Source organism: Cynara cardunculus (assembly GCF_001531365.2).
Source record: "Cynara cardunculus var. scolymus isolate 2C chromosome LG 9, CcrdV1, whole genome shotgun sequence".
Taxonomy (NCBI): domain Eukaryota; kingdom Viridiplantae; phylum Streptophyta; class Magnoliopsida; order Asterales; family Asteraceae; genus Cynara; species Cynara cardunculus.
The window spans coordinates 1,134,577-1,159,332 of record NC_037536.1 but is presented as its reverse complement, the minus strand read 5'-3'; the positions used below and the strand labels follow the sequence as shown (position 1 = coordinate 1,159,332).

Sequence of the window (24,756 nt, the reverse complement as noted above, 5' to 3'; positions counted from 1 at the left end):
AGAAGAAGAAGAAGAAGAAGAAGAAGAAGAAGAAGAAGGAGGAGGAGGAGGAGAAGGAGGAGGAGGAGGAGGAGGAGGAGGAGAAGGAGAAGGAGGAGAAGGAGAAGGAGAAGGAGAAGGAGAAGGAGAAGGAGAAGAAGGAGAAGGAGAAGGAGAAGCAGGAGAAGCAGGAGAAGAAGGAGAAGAAGAAGAAGAAGAAGAAGAAGAAGAAGAGGTTTCATTTAGGAGACATACCTGAGCAGGTGAGGATGATGAGGGATCATGAGAAGTTGATGTCTCTGAAGCTTCTTCTTTGACATCCTTGGCCATAAAGCAAAGATAGGCCCTATCTTCCTCATAAGATGATGATTCATCAGATGAATCAGCCTAGTCGTGTTCTTCAGTGACAAGACCTTTGGCCTTTCGCTGGAAGTTTTTCATCTTCTTGTACTTCTCCTTCAGCTTCAAGTATTTGTCATCCTTAGATCTGAAGGAGGATGTAGTTTTAGAAGATGGCATCACAACCTTCTTAGACCTGCATTCACCAGCAAAGTGACCCATGCTGTGACAATTGTAGCAGATCGTCGAAGCCTTGTCTATATTATCAGACTTGGATTTTCCTCGATGGTCAGCGAATGAGATCTGCGGAAATTACTTTTTCTGGCGAATCTCTTAAAAGATTTAGTCAATAGCGTCAGTGATTCATCAAAGTCTGCAAGATCAGACTTTGATAAATCCTCTAAGTTAGTATAATCTAACTCAATGATAACAACAGGAGGAAGAGAAGAAGAAGAAGAAGAAGAAGAAGAATAAGAATAAGAAGAAGATGGGAGTTCAACTGAAGCATCTTCAGAGATTGGAGCTAACGGAGAGCTCTTTTCTCTAGAATCCTTGATTAGATTCCTTTTCAGCTGTCGAGACTACTCATGATTGAAAAGTATCCCATAAAGAGTGCTGACAGAGAGGGGACATGTCATTGGACATCTTGAGACACATGGCATAAGTATCCCATGACTCAGGCAAACATTCCAAAAACTTCATTAAAGTTTCAGAATTGGAATATTCCCTGCCTACAGTATTTAAATCTATAAGAAGACAATTAAAATGTTGATGTACTTCAGACAATGTTTCAGTCTTTCCACAGAGAAAGCTTTCGTATTGTCTTACTAAAATAATCTTCCTCGATTCTTGAACCTGAGAGGTTCCTTCATATTGGACACATAAAGTGTCCCACATGGATTTCGAGGGTCTGAGTTTCAAAACAGAATGATAAACCTCATCAGAAAGAGACACAACTATCATAGACCTAGCACGAGTATTTAAGGCTATCTTCTTCTTTTCTTCATTGCCCCATTGATGAGGGAGCTTTGGAATCTGTCGTTCAGGAATCGCGGCAGTCGTAGCTGTTTCAGGAACAGCCACAGAAATAACATATAGAACATATGGTCCATTTTCTATGTAGTGTGAAATTTCAGGATCCACACCTTCCAGAAAGAGGGACATCCGATTTTTCCAAAGATTAAAGTTGTCTCGAATAAATCGGGATTGTTTGGCAAGAGAGTCATTGTCATGAAAGTGTGTGTTTGTGTTTTATAAAGCCATTAGAAAGCAGTAAGATTATCTAAAGAAGAAGATAATATAATGCAGAGAAATAACTAAACAACAAGAGAAGAAATACACTGCTCTAATACCACTTGTTGGTCCCGTTAGGGTCTACAAGATGTGTATAACAGTTTGTAGAGGGGGGATGAATACAAACACAGTAAACTTTTCAAATTTAAAATATATATTGATAAAGAAGGATCAACACAGATTTTACAAGATTCTTTGCGAAAAGATAAGGTAAAGATAATATATCTAAACAATCTAAATTACACACTAGTTCTTAGCAAAGAGAAATGATTTGCTGCTTAAGACTTAGAAGAAAGTAAGTTATTTCTGAGTACTTAGAAGAAAGTAAGTTATTTCTAGGTAAGAACTATTTAGAATACTTAAAAGAGATTCTAAGTTGCTTTTGAAGATAAGCGTATTGTGTTCTTTAGATGTGTGTTCTTTTACGTGTGAACGTAAGAGTTAGGGTTCAAGAGTTTGAATATCTCTGCATAGAGATAGAACACATCTATTTATACTCATTGCATTAAATGCATATTTTATGTAATGCATGAGGGTTTGAACACGCGTCAAGCCTTTAGAGAAAGACTTGTCTTTTGCTATAGTGAATAGTACAAAAACCTATTCATGAGTAGACACCCTTTCATGGAGTTGATGGGTAGTAGAGTCAACTAATCGGCTGCGTACCATAATATGCTCTAGAAAGGGTATAGGTTTGTTCTTTGTGTGTGTAAGGACAAGACAAAAACAATCGTGCTCAACAAGCTTCTTTTGATCGCTGAATGCTAGAATAACCTGAAGATCTCTTCAGCATTCGTTGAGGCTTAAGCAATCTATCACATATATGTAGACCAAGTTGTAATCACTGAATACCGCTTCAAATTACGAACTCGCCAGTCTCTAATCTTCAGTTTCAGTCTTTGACTTTCGCTGAAGGTTCTTTGGTGTGAGTTTTGTCTTTTTGAAGTATCGTTTTCGCTGATGGATTTACATTACATGTTCTCAGCAATCAGTAAACAAACTCAGTGATGATCGTTGGAACTGAAAGACTGAAACATAAATACTTCGTATAAGGTAAAAGGGGTTATCATCAAATTACTGAGAGAGAGGATCAACAGTATCCCCTGGCCTCAACCCCTGTTTGAGTTTACCAGGGATCCCCGGTCCGGGGACACGTTTTAGCGGGGAATCCCCGTCTCCGTTCGGGTCGGGTGAGCCGCGTTCCCCACTGGGTTAGGACAAACCATCATCCCTAGTCATCCATAACATTTTATTACCAAATTCAAAAATAAAATTAAAATTTAGAATATACATAGACATATAAAATAGTTATATACAATATTTAAATGAAAATTAACTTGATCTTTACTCTATTAAACTAATGCTCATAAATCTCATAATGATTAATATATGTACTATAATAAACAGTTTTTTAGTAACAAAATTACAAGTAACCATGTAATAAGTAAAACTTACTATTTGTAAAACAAATATTTTAATATTTAATAGTGGACATAAGTGGTTCTCCGTTTGTCGCTACTATGCACATTTCTCTAAAATAAGCAGTTAGACATAATATTCTGAATTTAGATTTTGTAATTGGAGTCCTTGCATTTTATATAGAATCAATGAGTCTTGGTAATTTCAAAAAACCATATTAGCAAGAAGGTTTTATTGATTTGTGGTTATTAAAAGAACACTGACATTAAAAATTAAAAAGTTCCAAAGAACATATGGTTACTAAAAGAATGCAACATCTAAATTCTACTATGAGTTTCTTGAATTAATTCAAGGTGAAATATTGTAAGGAAATAAACTCCATCACATTGATAATGAAACCGTGTTATAAGTTGGTTTCCTTTACTCGTTTTGATTTTAATATTTATGATTTTTGTTGTTTGTGTTGATCTTGATATTGTCGATGTGATAACATGGTTCATATTATACTTGGAGTTAATTATTTGATTATGTGATTAATGGTTTATATTAATCCCCGATGCATGTATTTGTGTGTATGTGCATTTGTATGTGCATGCATGGGTATATATTTGAGAATATGCATGGGAATGAAAATGTGAGTATATGCATGTATGCATGAATAAGGTGGTGTAAGGTGAAGGGAAAGAGTTTTATAATATTTAAAATTATTCACCGCTTTCTTTTAGAAGGTATATAAAATGAGAAATATGAATAGCAACTTGGGAACGTTTTGCAAAGAGAGATAAAGAGATTTATCTGTGGAATACTTACTAAGGAAAAAAGATGAATTTTGGGATCAATTTGGGAAGCAATTTTTGTGTGCATATTTCATCTTCAAATTCTTTGTTTGCATAAAGGTGAGTTTTTACAAACAGTTTACGAATTTGAATATGTACTATTGGTTAAAATATTGGTTTTCATGAGTATGAATGTTTGTACGTATGTTGTATATTTCTTAAGATCAAATGCATGGTCCGATGAAGGGTTTTTATCGGACATTGTGTTGTCCGACGAGAGTCCCTTATCGGTCATGCCTTGACTGGTGATGAACTTGCATATTCTATGTATTGTCCGGTGAGGACTTTATCGGACAACGTGTTGTCTGGTGAAGACCTTTATCGGAGAAGGGTTGTCCGATTTGGGTACCTTATCGCCCAAATGTTGAACGGATTAAAGTGATTTGGGGTTTTAAGTGTTGACCGATTTGGGTGTAAATTACTCAATGCCTTGTTCGGTGAAGATGCTCATCGGACAAAGCATTGTCCGGATTTGTTTATTTATATTCAAGTGTTGACCGGTGAGGTTGTTGCCGGACATAATGTTGATCGGTGAGGTTGTTATCTGGTCATAGTATTGACCGATGAAGATGTTTTATTATTCAAAGTGTTAACCGGATAGAGTATTGGCTGATAAGGGCATGTTATCACCCAAAGCCTGTCCGATGAGGGTAGTCATCAGTTGTGGTGTTGTCCGGTGAAGGGGTATCCAGCCAAGTAGTGTCTGATAAGGACTAAAGTTGTTTTTTTTATATCTTTCAAATGTTATTTATGAATTAAGAAAGGTATTGTGGTTTCTTTCAAAACTGTTGAGTTGAATAACTATTTTTTAAAGAATGTTGAATTGATATTGGAGAAGTGGGTTTAAGAACTGTGAGAGTTCTTGAAATAAATTTTTGATATGAAACTATTTTGAAGCCATTATTGGCTAAAACTGCAAATTTAATGAGGAAATAAGGGTGACATATCAAGGAGAGGTGTACCATGAGATAAATGTGGCATATCCAGGAGAGGTGTACCTTGGATAAGAGTGACATTTGTGAGATTTGGTTATGTTATAACTCTTGTTTTCACATCCATGAGATGCAATAATTCTGAGTCAACATTTCTTTGTGACATGAAGACTTGGAAATATTGCTCTTATTGAAATGATAACAACGATGTTATTGAGAATGAGGAAATGGCTTATAGTTGGAGGCATTAATTGTTATAACCAAATTTCAGATAACCTGGGTTGAGGTAATTTATACGTGGCTATTATGTGAATTACGTGAAACATGCATGTTTAGTTTAAGAAATACATGAGCCATACATGCATGTGAATATGATGCTATGCATGCATATGAAAAGATGATATGTATGTGTATATGATAATATGCATACATGAATAATATGAGGGTGCATGTGAGGTAGCATGCCTATGTGAAATATAATATATAAATAGGTGATATCTTCATGATGAAGGAAGTTGGTTTTAAAATAATAAAACCTTACCACCTGTGAAATTTATATTAATAAAAGACTCCATCGCCCTTATTAAATATATATATATATATATATAGAGAGAGAGAGAGAGAGAGAGAGAAGAGAAGAGATAAGGGGCTATCTTATCACTTTTAGAAAATAAAAACCTGATTGAGAGAGAAAGGTGTTATGAGGCGGTGAAGAGCAGTTCTTGAAGAAAATTGTTGTTTTAAAAGTTCTTGAAGATTCTGTGGATTGTTGTGTTCCAAACTTGCGGAATCTGTGTTATTAAGGTAAGTTTTAATCTGCTGTTGATTTTAAACTATGAAGGTTTGATAAGTTAAAAACTTTTATAATTATAGATATATATAAACTGTTCGGTTTTGGTGAATTTGGGTTTTAACGAATATGGTGTATACTGCTTTAATAAACAGTTTGAGCAAAATATTTATGATTATGAATTTTAAAGCTGTTTGGAAAGATGAAACAGTTACTGTGCTTTGAAACAGATTTTTGGAAAAGAGATTATGTTTTAAAAGATTTAAAGGAAGCTTGATTTTTGGGAATCATTGAACGAACAAGTTATTCTTGAAATTGAAGATTTTAAATAATAAAAACTGTTTTGGAAACCATTATTGGTTGAAAACTATAAAGGACATCTCATCAAGCGGTTGTGACTTCGGTTTGTCTTCGTTTAGGATTGATCTATAGATTTTGTGAATAAAACTATGGATGAGGATTCATCAAGACGGTTGTGATTTTGGTCTGTCTTTGTTTGGGATTGATCTATAGATTTTGTAAATAAAACTATGGATGAGGATTCATCAAGACGGTTCTGACTTCGATCTGTATTCGTATGAACTAGTCTATAGATTTTGATGAGGAAATAAGGGTGGCATATCAAGGAGAGGTGTACCATGGGATAAGGGTGGCATATCAAGGAGAGGTGTACCTTCGGTTATAAGGGTGGCATATCAAGGAGAGTTGTACCTTTGGATATAAGGGTAGCAATTGAGTATGGTTATTATAGCTCTTGCTATTATGTCTTTTTAGATTACAACAGATTGGAGTACTTACTTCTTTGTGATTTAAGGACTCAGAGATGTTGTTCTTATTAGAAATAATGGTATTGATATTATTGAGAAGGGGAAAACTTGGCCTATGGCTATTGATTTTGGTCATAAAACTGTTTTGGAGCAAGTATTTGGATACAAAGGAAACAGAGAGGCTCTGATTGTTCCTTAAAAGGAACCAGAGAGGCTTTAGTTGTTCCTCGAAAGGAACCAGAGGGGCTCTGGATGGTCCTCACTATAGAACCAGAGGGTTCTGGACATTGAGAAATATGTAAGTTCTTACTAAATGTACTAGTTGGACCAGAAGCTTTGTATCTATAGATAAGAGCTTCTGTGTCAAAATCATGTTTAAGAAGTTTTTAGGAAAATGATTTTATACTTAGAAAAGTTTCCTTACAAAGAAAGACGGACCAGAGGCTCTGGTTGGCCTACACAGAGAGAACCAAAAGCTCTGGTTGGTCTTGCATTTGAAACCAGAGGCTCTGGTTGGCCTATGCGGGTTGGACCAGAAGCTTTGGTCGTACAAGATATTTTCAAAAATATATTTTAATCATGAAGGAGCTATTTAAGTATCGATGAAGTTGATCTATGAAATATTTGGGAACTCTCACCAAGTAAAAGGCTCTGGTTAGCTTAACCAGAAGCTCTGGCAGAGGAACCAGAGGGGCTCTAGTCCTCTTGTTTATGGGAATATTTTTCTAAGTCTGTCTTTGGAACCAAAGGTCCGATGGACTCAAACAAAATGTGATTTTATCTTTTACTATATGGATAAATGTTTTGGTGATCTTCACCCTGCATTACATAAAAATGGAATCCTCACTAGACATTCATGTCTAACCCTCATTTTCATTTTTAAATATGTGTGCAGGTAATACCAGTTACAATGATAGTAAAAGAAAAGGGAAAATGTGAATTATTTCCCTATGTGCCTAGCTTTATGAAGATCATTTTGGATATATTTTGAAGAATAGATGTTATAAATACAAGAGCATGTACTTTGGAATTTTTGAGTTGTGTATTTTGCATTGTAGACTCTTGTATTATGGACCTTTGTGGGGAAAACATGTATTCTATGTATGAAATATGTGTTATATATGCAATGTGAGATTGGGGGTGTTACGTTAATTGCGCATGTTTCAAATGATTTTGAGATATCAGATATCATATTTTGATTGTTCAAAAGAGTTAAGATTTAAAATAAAACCCGGAGGGTCTTTGGTTATTATTCAATTCAATTTTCATTTGAGTTTAAAATTGTTGTTGTTTTAAAAGCTTTACATGATAACCCAGAGCTCTGGTTGTTGGTATTTCTTTGTACGATATTGGAAGTTGAGATTATAAGCTCTAATCTAACGAGATCTAGGAGCTGCAGAGAGTTGTATTTTAAATGTTCGTGAGAACCTGAGTGGTTATATATCCTTTGTGGTAAGATCGTTTTTATAACTTGCAGTTTATTTTATTACCGAAGTTATATTTTATTAAAGTGGTTGGTTGTTCAAATGGGATTTTATAAAAGGTTTGGTGAGCTTCACCCTGTAATTGCAAAGAAGGGGTTTTCTCATCAGACTTTATGGTTTAACCCTCATTTGTGTTTTAAAAATATGCATTGCAGTTCCGGCTGGGTCTAGGGATAAGTGAAAGGGGAAAATGTGATTATTTTTCTAATATGCATATCTGCTATATGAAGATTAGTCTGTTATTTGATGAATTTTGGAAATACATGGTGTTTATACATGTGATGTACAAGAATATTATTTTGGAATTTTTGAGTTGTAAATTATGTATTATAATTTCTTGTACTAATGGGACCAAAGTGGTGTATTTCTTAATACATGAAGTACATGTTTATATGTAAACGTGGAAAATAAGATGTTAGAGTCGACGTATGTCGAACACTCATTGGGATCCTATTTTATTTTGTACTGTCTTTTTGGGTTGTTCACCACATGGATCATAATAATAAGGCCATTTGGTTTGTATGATTCCAAGGAATTTGAATGACGAATTTTGTTAACCAAATTATATTAAGTTGTTTGATTTACAAATAATTGAATTGAATTCCGTATATTCCACAATTCAGGGATATCATCATTCCATCACATATGTGATGCAACTAAAATCAATTCTTAACTATTTTTTCAAAGAGATAAAAAAATCATAAAAGAACCCTAGCCTACTATATGTGTTTGCTCGTTGCCTTGGTTCACTGCCCCTGGCACCACCGTCATCATAGCCGCCATTACCCCACCATCCTTATCCCCACCCACACCATCGCCGCCACCACCACATCCACAACCACTGTTGTCGCCACCTCACCCCTACCATCACCGTCACCCCACAATTGTCGCCACCGCCACTTAATTTTATGACTATATTTTATTTATATTTTAAGCAAGAAAGTGTAAAAATGTAATAAGGTATTCTGGTCATTTATCATTATTTTATTTCACCGAAGCTACATTTTGCCAAAGAAAGAGATTCCATTCCAATTCCCTCCAATTAACCGTATAGTCAAATTTCATTGACTTTATTAAATTCCATCTTCCTTTGATATATTCCAATTCCAGCAAATTCAATTTTACAAACCCAATTCCCCAAAGACATATATGTATTTGGTTTTTGAGTTTCCCCCCTATAAAGTTGTACTGAAGCTTAAGATTATTGTAAGTGTGCATTTGTTTTTATTGATTTGAATAGTGGAGTTTTTTATAAATGTATGATTCGTGAAAAATCATATTTGCTACTAGACCATCATCAACATGCCACTCTTCAAATCGAAAAGTGGAATGGTGATAGCGACTTTGTAAGTAGCAATGGAAGATGAAAGCACTATTGATGGCCAACTCTTGCAATGTGATTGATAACTCTATCTTTAGAAGCTTCCATAACATCTTTTCCCTTTTGTTATTTGTTCATTTTTCTATTTAGTGCCTGTTTTTTGTCTTTTTTTTATAATCTTTTCTTCTTGCTTATATACTTTTCTAGTGCTAATTTTGGTTGAGTATAACCTACTTGACATAATTGTTTTAACAAAGTTAGGGCAAGGGACTGAAGGCGTTATAAAATGCATCCCACAAGAATGAAATCAAGAATTATTTCATTTAAGGACATACAATGTAATTTCATGTAAACTTTAGGGACCAAGAATGTAATTTACTCTAATAAAAAAAGTAAACAATACATATTATATACTTCTTTTTGTTATTAGGAAAATAACATATATACTTGACAAAATCTTTTTGTTAAAGTATATAATATTTATATACGGCAAAAAAAAAATAACTTGCACATTCTCCTCATATTTGATGAAGTTTGAACCCCTGACTTGCTAGGAGGCTAAAGACCCTTTGATTACTTAACATAATTTTTTTAGTTATGTTAGAGAAAGAGACTTAGGGGTTGTTTGTTTACCTCTTAATAGTTTCATTAAGAGGCAACCTCTGAATCATTAAGATGTGAATTTTGTTTGACAAAAAAAAAGTCTGCCTCTTAATAGTTGTAAAACTTTCTGAATGATTTTGTATCTTGGATCTCCCTTAACCATTAAGAGCTCTAATTTCATTGTACACAATTACCAAACAATTATATTTCATTTTGCAATATAACATGAGAGTTTTTTAATCATTCTGAATACTTAATCATTTTGCACCAAATCATTCAGCAATTACCAAACAGTCCCTTAAATCGTGTGTTTTTATATACCATATATACCAGGAATACAATAAACATTTTCAAGGAACCGCAGTAATAACATCAATATATCCAAGGATTGTATCCTAAAACGAATTATAACATTTGTCATCCTAATTAATAGAAAAAATTCATCACGAAATAAACAACGTCGTCATATATTAATACATTTTACCCCTGTTATTTATCGTTAAATTTGCCTTGGCAAAACATAGGGGTGATATATGTATTTAAACAAAAGTCGAGGTTGGTTTTTGTAACTTTTTTCTTCTTACTATCATTACTTGAACTATGATAAATAAACTGAGAAGTAGATGGGATGGCAGGGGATGAACACCATGCCAGGGAAGAGGCGATGGAGTTGGCTTGTAATTGCAGTCTTGGGCCTCGTTTTGCTTTCCATGCTCGTTCCTCTTGCTTTTTTGCTTGGTCTCCATGGCGGATTTCACTCTGTTACTCACACAGGTTACTTCAATTCCTTCTTCTGCCCTAGATTGGTTACAGGATTGATTAGATCTATTTCATCTTAAGGGTGTTTGTGGTTTTTGCTCATGTATGTGTTCTTGTGATGTTCTTCATTCATTTGTTCTTGATCTGGGGATGTAACTCACTCGTAAGCATTATCCAATCTGGGAAAAAAGGTTATAGTGTCGTTGCTAAATGATATAGATCGAGGGTAGGGATTAATCCAATTGGCATTGGCTCTCCAATTGGCTGTCGTATATACTCCATTTGGATCTACATGTATTCAATATTCCAGACATGGCTGCATTGTAGGCTATGATTCTAGCCCTTTGTTACTCAGATCTACACTGTTGTTATTCCTCTTTTTGCATTTGATTTTTTATTTTTTTTTATCTTCGTGGTTTGAACTTCAGAGAAATATATAAGTTTACTCAGATTCTTATTCCACTTCACTATGAAGTATGAACCGAAATATCACAATCCAGATCTGTTATATTTCAAGCGTGTACACCCTATTTGACCTCATAGTGCTTCAAGATCGTGGCCTTACTTGTAAATCTATATTAGACATTGGATATGAACTTACTGACATATTATTTGGAAATGCTGTTCACAGGGTATGCTACTGAGCAAAGGAGTTCTGCTTCATCAAGAAAGGATGCAGCTTTAGATTCACCTTTAACAAAAGTAATGCCTTCTCCTCAGTCCTCACTTTCGTTAAAGCAACGTTTTACAAAATTATCTTTAATTATCTTATGCTTATTGTTTAACTATCCACATAAAGAAAGATCCAAAACTACGATCAAACAACTCAAAACTCCCCTGTAATCATCATATGGTTATTATGATTCAGTTGGATCAGGGTGGTCTTAAGACTTCATGATTTTGAAAAAGTAAGCTCATTTATTTTCGGTCTGCTGACATCGTCTATTTGCAGGAAGGGCTATCAACACGTGTAGATGGGCTATTGAAAAATCTTGGACCAACTCTTCCAAAGGTTCATTGCATACTGCTTTGATGGTTAAGACTCAACTTTTGTACTATTAGTATTAATCTGTTGGCAATACACCAATGCCTGTCTTCTTGTGGATATTCAATGGTAGAAGTTTCATTAAAATCTATTTATCTAAAAAGAGTTACCAAATGCAAACAGCAACCATCTTACATCTATGGCTCTTGGTGGCGCCAGACAACACCCTAGGCATAGGGGAGATCAGAGAAACAGGTGATGCCTAGCCGACGTGGAACCTATACAAGAGTGAACAACAACATTCAAAGTTGACTACTAAAAGATTATGTTAAATAAAATGAGCAAATTAGATATGTTAAGTTTTTTGCTTAAGGGTTTGGATGTATTGCTAAGCATGGTTATTTAAGATGTCATGACTTGAGAGTCGGTCTTGAGCTTGTTAACTCTGGAATATTATATCTCATTCTATCATATAACTGACAAAACATTTAATATGATAACTATTTGTAGGAAAGAGACAAACAATTGAGGCAAATCTAGCTCTGTCTTTAGCATGGTTGTTTTAGCATCCTTGTTTAGATGCTTGTTGTCATGTCTAAGGAAAGACCAAATAGAATTCTTATGTAACTAGGACTATTTAGCTACTATCATTAGTTAGCATTTGCCAAGTTTGCTTTAGCCTTGTCTTGTTTGCTTGTTCCCTAAGTTTAACTTAAACTATTTAAATAGTTATATTTTTTGTTTACTTCTAATGTTGTTAATAGAAGGTTACTTTTTGGCATAGATGGGTATACTTGTGCCACACTTGCCCCCTGCCTGTTGCATGTCAGTGTCTGCATTTTTCATGTCTTATTCCTCATGTGCTTATTTTGTGGATCTGCTTGCTATAGGTATTGTACAGTGTAGGGGTTTCAGCATCCTTTGGCTTTAATATGGTTGGTAAATCATCTTTGGCTACTTATGTACTGTCCTTCTCAGGAATGGGTTTTTAAACTAATTGATAATGCATTAGCTTAAAACCCTATAATGCCCAACTTCCGTTAATTAATCAAGTTTTGACCTCATGCTTTTAGATTTCTTTGTGATTGATTTGTAAGCTTAATAAACACTTTTTTCCAGATGCTGTATGTTTTAGTTCAGAATAGGAACCTGGAGATAATTAAGCTGTTTATCTCACCATCATGCATGCTCTTTCTCTCAGGATTTTAGAAGGAACTCTGTCAAGGAAGCAGAGAACAGAACCACTGGTAGATATTTGTTCTTATAGTGTGTTATCCTAAGTCATTTTACCCTTTAAATAAATTTGTTTCTTCAAGGCTTTTCAGCCACCATGGACAAAGATGTGTACTGCAGTTAATGCCTGTTATGAGCTTCCTTTTCATCTTTGAAATAACTGCAGGTTTTGCTGTGCCTACACAAGAAGTAAAGCCACCTCCAAAAAGACATGTATGCATCTTTTCTTAATGATTTTAAGGGTTATCATAGTGCTATTTGAATTTATACTAATTACAAATGTTTTAATTAATTTTAATATCTAGGATGTTGGAGTCAGTTCATCAGCTGAAGTTACCAAAACTATTGAAAGCATTGGTGAGGGTCAAAAAATGTGTGAATTAAAATTTGGGAGCTATTGCTTATGGCGTCAAGAACATAGGGAAAAAATGAAAGATTTTATAGTTAAGAAAATGAAGGACCAGCTATATGTAGCTCGAGCTTACTATCCCAGTATTGCAAAGCTTCCAGCCCTTGACCAATTCTCACATGAAATGAAGCAAAATATTCAAGAGTTTGAGCGAATCCTCAGTGAAAGTTCCTCTGATACAGATCTTCCACCCGAGTAAGTTTAATTTGAAGTATATAATCATTATATATGTGTATATATAATTTTCTACCCCGAGTAAGTTTTTTTAAGTATATGATCATTATATATATATATATATATATGTATATATATAATTTTCTATCCGTGTAAGTTTCACATCAGTTTATGGCTTAAGAGTATATTTAATGTTTCCTTTTACCGTACTTTTCCGCTTGTTACTGATTTGCTCCATTTTGTGTAGAACGATATAGCTATACCCCCATGTATACATAGCAGATACATAAATGATTTATCTTTTCCAACATATTGTCTTGTCTGATTAAGTTATGGGCTTTGTGTTAAAGGCATGCCGTCTTTCTTGTGAATCCATGAACAAAAAAGCACATGAAACTATGGACATGATTGTCTTGAAAACCGTGGTAGAGTAACTAAAAAATTATCTGTAACATTTGGTGGCCATCTCACTATATTTTGAATGGTTGTAGATAGTTCTGAAAATTGATTTATCAATTGTATCACTTTTAGTGCATTAACCGACTCAATGTGTTGCACATAAGAATGAGATTGCAAGAGTGATGAGGTGAAAATCTGTTCTGCCAACAAGGAAAGTCAGAGAATCAAGCACATACCATCAAGAGTGCCAAACTTGGTTAGGAATATTCTTATAGAACGAGTTGCCCATGATTGTTGCACCTTGGTACTACCGAGGCTATATATGTAATAACGAGAAAGGAATGAAAAACAGAGAAATATTATCCTAAAACACCCTTTTTTCATTCACCATTTGGTCTTCTTCCCCCTCTGAACTCCATCTCCCTTTAAATTCTATTTCTGCTACTGTCCATGCATCAGTTGGTGCTTTCATTGATGACCTCTTGGCTGAAGAGGTTAAGGCCATATTTGTTATTGTTCAACAACATTTTAAAACCCTTCACTATAATGCTTCAGCTTATTGTTCCATCCAACAATCCACACAAAACACCGATACTATATTAGCCGGCATTAGAGGTGATCATTTTCTGGCCCGGGCCAGGCCTAATATATTTTTCTTGTCCAACGGGCCTAATTTAGCAAACCAAGCCCGTTTTTGTGGGCTTGAGAACTTGCCCATACCCGTTCTGAAAAACTGGTTGGGTTTGCCAGCGGGCCTAAAATATATGCATTCATAAAAACTTATATAAAATGGTAAGTTATGTAAAATCATTCAAAATACATAATGTTCTGTCCAACTAAAAAAGAGGTAAAATATACCAATGTACACATCATATGAAAAAAGTTGTTTCACAAAAGTATCGAATATGGACTTTTTCTCTCCAAGGGTTGTCAACCTTCAAAGTTCGTATTCTTCGACAACAAAATATTTAAGTTCAACCACCTAATATTTCAAGATCGAGATTGGAGACGTACCCCACTTCTGCTTTTTCCGGTTCCATCATCATCCCCACCTAGTGTTCAACTCTTATCGTCCACTAATGCCACAGCCTTGCTCGCATAAACCAGAAGTTCCTTTATTCACTGGGCTAACACCTTACACTGGATTTTCTAGGTTGGATTTTTTTACCATCACCAAACTCCACATAGCCTCCTTCTACAAGAGTTGTTTGGCTTTCTAGTTGTTTCATTGGATGTTAAACGCTATTGCTTTCCACATGGAACCATTTTGTTTAGGTCTTAGAAATCATTTTGGTCATTCTGCTATCATAATTACAAGGTTTACTTTTTCAAGCTTAGTCAAACCTCAATTCTCCAACTTACATCTCCGATTTTGAAACCATCTTGACCAAGACCCTTGTCCTGAGCAACTCCTCCTTAATTGCTTCTGATCAGGCCTCAAAAAGGAAATAAAAGAGACGTTTTCATCCTTTGGCAATCTACTCTTCTGGATGCTATTGCTATCATTCATTTGGTCAAAGAAAAATTTGCCACACCTAACGCCATACCCTTGACCCCTGGTTTATGATACCCTCCCAAGTCCCACCATCCTATTCAATGACATTAAGTGCTTGTCCCCAGGTAAAGTAGCTGAAAGAAGGGCCAAAGGCCTCTCCTTCAATTGCAATGAGCACTTTGTTCCCGGACATCATTGCAAACCCCCACAATTTCACTGCCTCACCATCAACCAAGTCTAATGAATATCTATCCGAAATCATCCTTAACACAACTACGCTCTCACTGCTATTGCCTACTGAATCACTGCCCATAGTTTCCCTCCATGCCTTGACATAGCAGTTTGTTCATTTGACACTCAAGAATGCAGGAACAATCCATGGGAAACCTATGGTTGTCTTCATTGATGGAGGCTTCACTCAATACCTCAAGTGGCACATGGTTTTTGTCTTGGTCTAACCTTTCCCTCATTTACATTTGACAATGGCGATGGTGACCCTCCTGGTTGTGAGGCCCACCACATGGACACTAACATCTAAATCGGAACTAGTTTCTTTTATTTATTATTGACCTGCTTGGCTGCTTCCACTTCCTTTTTACGATGCAGACATCGTACTGTGATCTACTTATATAAATAATGGTTAATAATAAATAATGGTTAGTCATGGTTTCTGCTTCCTTTTTATTATTGACCACAGTAGTCGAATCCCATATATAAGTAATGGTTAGTCATTTTGGTCCTATAGTTATTTATCATTATGCCTTATGCACGGGATTTGACAACTGTGTCAAAGAATTCACCTGAAGGCCCTTAAGAATCCATAATTTCAACAATCATTGGCTCACAATTAAATAGGCATGCGGACACCAATATCATTTCGTCGTTCTGCTCCCTTATGTAGACTCAATGCTATTTACTCGTTCTGCCCCCTTTCTCTTCATCACATGTCTACCAGCCCCACCTTCTTTATTGACCAACTACACACCTCCATCATGAACTTTAATAACCATTGTCTTCCGTTGCAGATGTTTTATCCATCCCAAATGGTCTATCACCCAACCAAGACCAGAATCACGTAATTCTTTGTAAACCAAACACAAAATCTATTAATGTCCGCCTTACAAGTATCCCAATTCCAAAAAACAAAATTTTCTGTAAGGCTTTATGTGGAAACCAGAGACGTAAAAGGTGTTCTTTGTCCTCAAGCATACTCTATGGCAAACCCTTGTTCTAGCGTTACCTGATTTCACTTAACCATTCGAGCTCCAAATCTTGCTATGACTGTTCTGCTGCCGATGCCCTATCCAGACAATCAAATCATGACTTCTACCACCTCCATGCCATCTTTAAACCAATTGTAGCCCTTCTTGTGCCTTATGCGTCTTCTCTAAAACCACCAGCCATCAGCAGACCTTGTAAAATCTGCCACTACCAATCTTTGAGATCACACACTACACCGTATCTAATGCCCATCTTTGAAATATGTGAGTTCTTTGTCGTTGAAATATGTGAGTCCTTTATCTTTGAAATTAGAACCCATTTACGCACCAGTAGCGGCAAATCCACAGGCCTTAGGTGGACTTCGCCCCCAAGCATGCCTATTTCTCAGCCTTACCAACCTCTTACACTGCAATCTAAGTCACCACCACTTCATCCAAGACATTGTCAGCCTCCATGGAATGCCCACCACAATTATTTCTTACCATGACTCTATCTCTATGAGTTTGTTTTATCAAGCACTCTTAACCATTGCTTCTTTCAGCCGAAATTTTGGACACAAACCATCATCCAGACTGGCCACCCAAATTCAACCACTTGTTCGATCTCAGGATCAATCATCACATGGGAACATCAATAGGATTTTCAACATGATTTCTTCAACTTCCACTTTGAAGACAAGGAAATTTCTGAAAATGAGGGCAATGTTACTTGTGAGAATAATATTTCAAGGAATGATGAGGTGGAATCTGTTGTGCCAAGAAGGAAAAGTCACAGAATTAAGTGAGTACAAGCAAGTTGCCAACTTAGTCAGGGATATACTTAAAGGATTGAGGTGTCAATGATTATGACCACCTCTGGTACCATAGCGGCCATTGTGTAATGATGAGATAGGAACGAAAAAAAACAGAGAAATGTTTTCGTAAGATTCCGTTCTTCATTCGCTTCCTTCTCCCTCCAAACCCACTCCCTCTAATTCTCTAAACACTCTCTCTGCTACTCCTCACACATCACAATGCTATCGCTACTTTGATCAGTTCCATTGGAAAAACCTGCTGTGTTCTTTCATCTCTGGCAGTGGAAATCATAAAATGACAATAGTAATGAAATCTGAAAAGTTCATGCTGGGCGCCGCGGGAGAGTGAAACTACAAGGATGATGCTGAACCATAGTGGGTCTACTAACGAGAGAGAGAGAGAGAGAGAGAGAGTTTCGGGTACTGGCTGGTGTCTTGGGACGTTTTCATTGCAATATTGTTGTACTTCTTTGTGTGTGGGAGAGAGAGAGAGAGAGAGAGGCAGGGCATCAAAACATAAATAATACAACTTGAATGAAAAAACGGATATAAAATTAGTCCTGAAAAAATTCTAAAGGAACATAAGCGAAGAAACATAATGATTATAGCAAATATATAACATTTGTAGGGGCTGGATGATTCAAAACAGCAGTAAAAACTTATTTCATGAGAAGACTTGTGAATAGCATTGTTTAACTCGACCATATCATATGAGTCCTTTACACTGTGATCTGTGAATCATTATTTGGCCAATATTTTTCTCTGTAACCTCAGTCTGGAAGAGTGCTTTTTCGCCATTTAATTGTATCTTCAACTCAGAAGTGTTTATTGTTGTCGAGCGACTTCCCTTCTGAACTTGTCCACAATCCTCATAGCCTAGACATTTTACCCTTGCGCCGTGATGACGCTTCCCTTTTTCTTTGAGTAGCTTCTAGAGGTATTAGATTTAAATATTGTTGAGGTTATATTGATACGACGGTTTCCTTTTTCAATTATTCTTGTCAATTTATATAAATAAAGTGCTAGACTGGACTTTCACATACTAAGATCTGATTTATAGGTGATGATTGATCATGGTGTGCCTACAAGCAGTTAAATTGCTACTTTAAGTTACTGTATTTAGGTATGAAATGCAAGTATTTCAATTAGGGCATCCCTAAAGGTTAGAGGCCACTGGACTCTGTTTTGGCAAACAATTATATTTAGGTATTCCCTTGGTAAGTCAGGACCCTAAATCATGCTAATTCCTTTGATTCATGTTTTCCTTCACATTTGCTGTAGACAATCATAGTATTTCCCATAAATGTGCAAGAGATGCTTCAATGTCTAGGATGGTCCTACTCTATGCTACCATGCTATGCGGGAGTACTGGACCCACAAAGAAAAATGACACTTGGCCCTTGGAGTCTGTCTGGAAAGCACTCTGTTGTCTACAAATGGGTGCTCTCTCATTATATGGAGGCTTGACTGCCGTGAAGGACTATTTCTGGCTTATGATATTGATTAGTTAGAAACACTCTTTCGCCGAATATTACTTTTATTCATATATGTGTTGCCCTTGATGGATCCATAACTAGCTTTATATGAGTTGGAAATCAATAATGCATTTCGACAACTTTCTATAGGAGAAGCTATATGTGGCTTGCCATGAGATTTTGTGGCTTAGGAGTCCTGTAAAGTTTTTTTTAATGATTCATAATTCGGTATAGCCTCAAGCTATCTGAGTTTGGATTGGGTGCTTTTATGATGTACATTGTGACGATCAAATGTTAAGTTTCTATTAGAATTGAGAGGTCAGATGGTTATAGATGAAATTGGGGGATTACAAAAGTGTTCTCAGCATTCACGAGGTCAAGCTTTCTCCCAGGAGCTTTCACGCACAACAAACACACAAAATTCATTGATCCCCCTCACATTCCCAGCCACCCCCTATTTATTTTTAGATGCTATTAACTGACTCAGTACCCTGCTTTATCCACTTGTACCACAGCAGTAACCACTTGTACAATCCTAGTATTGCCTACCATATTTGACTTGGTTGACCCTCTAGTGATTACCCCCAACCGCAGCCACCTATATTGCCCGTTCACTACTACTTATCCTACGCAATCACATCATTTTAGTGGTTGTAGAGTTGAAAAGACGCAATTGATCCCAGACAATTTCAATACTTCTTGGGGATAAAGGTATCAATCCTGTAAAGAAACTTGTTTCACCACAACTAATATATTTCAGATAGTGTTTGAATGCTGGCTGCTTGGCTGCAAGTCGATTTACTTATGTTTGATCATTTTGAAAAACTGCCGAACGACGGAAAGCCCTTGAAATGAAGCAAAAACTCATCTAAATGTCAGTCACCAGCTTATCGCATGCTAAGTGTAGTCGATCAAATTATGTCTGCCTTCACCTGTTATGAAAATGTTTTTCCGAATATCTTGAGCTGTTGTTTCTTTAACCATGTGAGGTATCCTATCTCCAGACATCAATTTTGGAGGGTGTGGAGACCTTTATAACTGAATGATGCGATATATGTGCATGCTTCTAGATTAAGCAGTATGCTGTATTACCTGGAGGTTCGTGACTTGTTACTATGTCTTCAATTCATTGGTGGAAACCTTCTCTTTTGGAACAGCAAGAAAAAACTGATAGTGTATTACCTAGATAGTCTGTCAATCTGGGCCAGAATCTGAATACCAAAAGATGTTACTTGCGAAATACTTGAACTACATATTAAGTGAGTTGGGCACTCTTCCTGACAAACTAATGAAACTATATTCTGATAACTTGGCAATTTATATAGACATGAATGGAGTCCTCCGGAGACAATCAAGCATATAGAGATTGATTCTCGTCTTCTACAAATTCATAGTGTGTCCGACAATGGATCATCAATCAATTTAACCTGCTTGTATTTGGACTCTGCCTCTAGAAAAAACCCATGCAATAATTAAGCTGATTTTAAATGAGGGCACTCAGAGAGTAAGTTGATGTGCTTAAACATTGATTAGGTTATGAAGGTGAAGAGTGGTAACTATCTGAATGAAGTTTGCATGCCACTTTCAGCTTGCTTAACAGCAGATGATTTTACCATCTGGGTATTTGAGAAGATACTACCTTACCAAAGGGTCATTGGCCCAATGATACCCGGTTTAGCGGTAGAGCCGGGCCTCATAGGAGGTCAAGGGTTCAAACCTCACCAAAGATGAGGAGTGTGTGAGTTATTTGCCGTATATAAATATTATATACTTCAAAAAAAAGATACTACCATTGTCTAGTTAATGAGGTCCAATTCGATATGGCCATTTAACATTATTAGTTTGGTTTCTCATTTGTTTGGTGCGAGAGATGTTCTTTTTGGGCACAGGTTTTGGCTGTAAGATGAAAATAGATATAAAAGGAAATAATATTTTTAAGGCCAAACAATGTCTTAAAATAGAAGTCCATTGAATGGGTAATGGGTTATTTTATAGGAAAAGGGCAAGTGAGTAGTGTAATATATATAGGGGTGGGTTATTTTACAACCCATGTATTTTGTGCAACCAATACTTGATCTTAGAAGACGTGAAAATGTACCACAAATAACGGGAAAATGGTATAAACTAGTTGAACCCGAGTCTTTCCTTCTATTACATACATACATACATACATATATATATATATATATATATATATCAGTCATGCACAGAAATTTGTGAACAGATGTACATAACCAGGGTGTATTGTATGTGTATGTTTCCAATTTCATAGACACTAAAAATAAAATTGTGGATGTTGTCAGGGTTGAGAAGAAGCTGCAGAAGATGGAAACTACAATTACTAAAGCAAAGTCAGCTACTGTGGATTGTAACAATGTTGATAAAAAATTAAGACAACTAGTTGATTTGACGGAAGATGAAGCCAACTTTCATATGAGGCAGAGTGCTTTTCTTTACCAACTTGCAGTCCAAACAACACCAAAGAGTCTTCATTGCCTTTCAATGCGACTAACGGTGGAGTATTTCAAAACCTCTCCCGTTGATGCAGATCAGTCAGAGAGTTTGTTGAACCCGGAGCTACTTCACTATGTTATATTTTCCAAAAATGTGCTTGCGTCATCTGTAGTAATTAATTCGACTGTTATGCATGCAAGAGTATGTTCTCGTATTCAATTTTTTAGGGATAATTACAAAAAATAACCAACTTGAGATGGGGCCTACCGCAACTGACCTCTTCTTTGAAGCTTGTACAAAATAACCACCTTGCGAAATCACATTATTGGCTGAAAATACACGTTTTTTTGCAAATTTCACAACAAAACCCTTTTTGTGAAATTCAGAAAAAAAAACTTCTATTTTATGAAATTTGCAAAATCAAGTGGATCTGCTAAATGCCTTTGCAAAATAGGTGGTCATTTTGTACAAGTTTCGAAAACAGGGTCATTTTGTGGTAATCTTTGTAATTATCCCTTTTTTATCTACTTATCAGCTCTTTCCATATCAGGGACTCACCGGTATTATTTTCAGGCCAGCAGGAATCAGGTGTTTCATGTGTTGACAGATAAACAGAGTTTCTTTTCCATGAAGATGTGGTTCTTTACTAATACTTACAAGGATGCTACAGTTCAAGTGTTGAACATCGAAGATCTTGATTTAGAAGGTCATGATAGAACTACGTTTTCTAGTTTGTCAGTGCCTCAAGAATTACGTGTCTCTTTCCTTAATGGTGATAAATTATCCTCTACCGAAAGTAGAACAGAATACATCTCTGTGTTTTCTCATTTGCACTATGCCCTTCCAAAGATATTCTCAACTTTGAAGAAAATTGTTGTTCTTGATGATGATATTGTTGTCCAGCGTGATTTGTCTGACTTGTGGAGCCTTGACATGGATGGGAAAGTAATTGGTGCATTGCAGTTCTGCACGGTGAAATTGGGTGCACTTAGAAGTTATTTGGGGAAGGAAAATTATGATGCTAACTCCTGTACATGGATGTCGGGGTTAACCATAATTGATTTGGTTCGATGGAAGGAACAAGATGTCACCAGAACGTATGAAAGTTTGGTGCTGCAGGTTAGTTATCTTCTGATTTAGTTGTTTTTTTGGTCTCGCAATTATTGTGGTTAAGCTTGTCCATAATTTTCCATAATCCTAGCAGACTAGAACCTGACTTTACTTGTTTGGGAGAGCTGATTTGTGTCTTTTTTGTTAGGTCTCTAAATCTTGTTCTATATCAATGTGTGTGCATCGATTAGGCATCTTTGTTTTATGTTTAAATGGGAGGTGATTTCCTTTTTCAAGCCATCTTGGCTTCCCGAAATGTACAGTAAATTTGCTTTATCCATAAATCCAAGCGGGGGGTCTTTTTGGAAAAAAGCTTTTCGATCTCTTGGGATAGAGGTAAGGTCTGTAATATATATCTTACCCCCCACCCAACACCCGGCCTCTTGGTGGGATATACTCCAGCCCTCTTCCAAAATAAGTGTCCATATTTTTATTTTTATTTTTATTTTTATTTTTATTTGTTAGTCCAAAATATAAGTGTGCATTTTCAAAAGTAAGTGCATGCTTTCCAATTCTACCCTTAATTATGAGATGTAGAAGTTCGTTACCCCCTCTATTATCAAGGGTAAAATTGTCATTTGGTTGATTAAGTATCTACATTTCTATTTTAGTTTGTCCCAAAATAAGTGCCCATTTTCAAAAGTAAGTTCTTACTTTCCAATTCTACCCTTAATTATGAGATGTAGAAATTCATTACTCCCTCTATTATCAAGGGTAAAATTGTCATTTGGTTAACCAAGTGTCTATAATTTTTATTTCCAAAGTTAGTGGTCATTTTCTAAAGTAAGTGCCTACTTTCTGATTCTCTGCCCTTAATTATGAGATGCAAAAATTCATTACCATCTATTATCAAGAGTAAAATTGTCACTTGGTTACTTAAGTGTCCATATTTTTATTTTTATTTTTATTTGTTTGTCCCAAAATAAGTGTACATTTTCAACCGTTAATTATGAGTTGTAGAAATTCATTACTCTATATTATCAAGTCTTTACATTGTCTAGGGTACAATTGTCATTTAATTAATTAAAAAGTGTAGTAATTACACATTTCTAATATTGTGTGCCTTTTTTGTGGTCGACCCTTATCTTGGGACAGAGGGAGTATTAGGTTTGCTTGGTTTGGTTTATTCATAAACCAGTTTTAACTTTTAATGGAGCAGACTTTTTTCTATTATCTTTTTTCGTATGACTATGCTGACCGTCTTTTCCTATGTGAACAGAGATTGAGCAAGGAAGGGAAAGAGACCGAAGCAGCTAGACTACGAGCAACCTTGCTTACCTTTCAAGGACTACTCGTTGCTCTTGATGATGGCTGGGTGGTATCTGGCCTTGGTCATAACTACGGTATTAGTAACGAAGTTATTAAAAAAGCAGCCGTATTACACTTCAATGGCAACATGAAACCTTGGCTCGAACTCGGCATCCCAAGCTACAAAGCTCACTGGAGAAAATTTCTGAACCGCGAACATCGGTTCTTGAGTGATTGCAACGTGAACCCATAATCATGATATCAAAATTCCCGTTCCTAATTTAATTCAAAGGGTTCTCATTTAAATGATAGAAAAACGAAACCATATCTGGACCTGATTTGCAGAGAATGAAGATCTCTGCAAACGGCAAGTGATGATCTCGGTATATTTCTAGTCATTTGGTAGATAAAGAAAGGGGGCTAGAATTTGTCCATGATCAAAGAGAAGATTACCAATCTGGTGGGATGCAGTTAGGATTGAAAAGCTTTTCTGATGGGAATCTGAGGAACAGTTTTCTAGTTTTCGTTTGGTCGTAAAGCAGGTACGCATACGGTTCCCTTTTTTCGTTATGATTGTTATCATATATTTATTCGGGTAGAGTTACGGTTGGTGTGAATTCATGGAATTAGGAGATCGGATAGAAGCGTGAATAATTCGACTACTTTAGAAGAGCAATTTTATTGTACCTTTTAGCTTCTGGCCTTAAAAATGGCTTTTAGTTTTTTAGGTATGTATGAAGTTGTTTTGTTGTAAAACATCAAGGGTTGGAAATTGTAACTACCTGCCCTCCATTGGGATTGTTCCTGTCCGGTCCGGTCCTGTCTGGTTTTAATGACTTTTTTATCCTTGCTTAAGTGTTGTATGTCTGTTAAGGCGATGTTTTGGATCAATTTTGTAATATGCGGGTTATTAAGTGACTGAATGGTAAGCTCGGTTGAATCACCAATTTTGGTTACATCGTCCGGGTTATATTACCGGCTTACCCTCACTTTTTGTTCATCAGTTTTTTTCTCGTGCGGGAAATGCGAAAATGGTTGCGACATAAAAAATGTTTTTTTTCTTGTAACTGTTATAATAATCTAGCGTCGTTATATGTTTATGGTTAATTATCGAGAAATGAGCACTCGCCATCAATGGGTCTCTTAAATTTGCTAGATGCAAGATGTGCAGAAGGATTGGTTTGGGGCATCTCCAACAGCTATGCTATTTTAGAAATTTTGGATATTCGACAAAATTT

The 24,756-nt window shown here is 36.0% G+C and overlaps 1 protein-coding gene across 4 annotated transcripts; it reads left to right on the top strand.

Moving 5' to 3' along the window:
* The first annotated feature begins 10,410 nt into the window (after window positions 1-10,410).
* On the top strand, window positions 10,411-24,460 carry LOC112518102 (probable galacturonosyltransferase 7). 4 transcript variants are annotated; one of them, XM_025125671.1, is made up of 10 exons: window positions 10,411-10,537; window positions 11,154-11,224; window positions 11,475-11,534; window positions 12,398-12,442; window positions 12,709-12,754; window positions 12,907-12,953; window positions 13,046-13,344; window positions 21,010-21,361; window positions 21,734-22,279; window positions 23,490-24,460. In XM_025125671.1, the coding sequence occupies exons 1-10, from the start codon at window positions 10,411-10,413 to the stop codon at window positions 23,769-23,771; spliced, it is 1,875 nt and encodes a 624-aa protein (XP_024981439.1). In that variant the 3' UTR covers window positions 23,772-24,460. The 4 variants fall into 4 exon arrangements, with proteins under 4 accessions (XP_024981439.1, XP_024981440.1, XP_024981442.1 ...); XM_025125673.1 differs by having other exon boundaries at window positions 10,498-10,537; window positions 11,475-11,557; XM_025125672.1 differs by lacking the exon at window positions 12,398-12,442.
* Window positions 24,461-24,756: the final 296 nt, after the last annotated feature.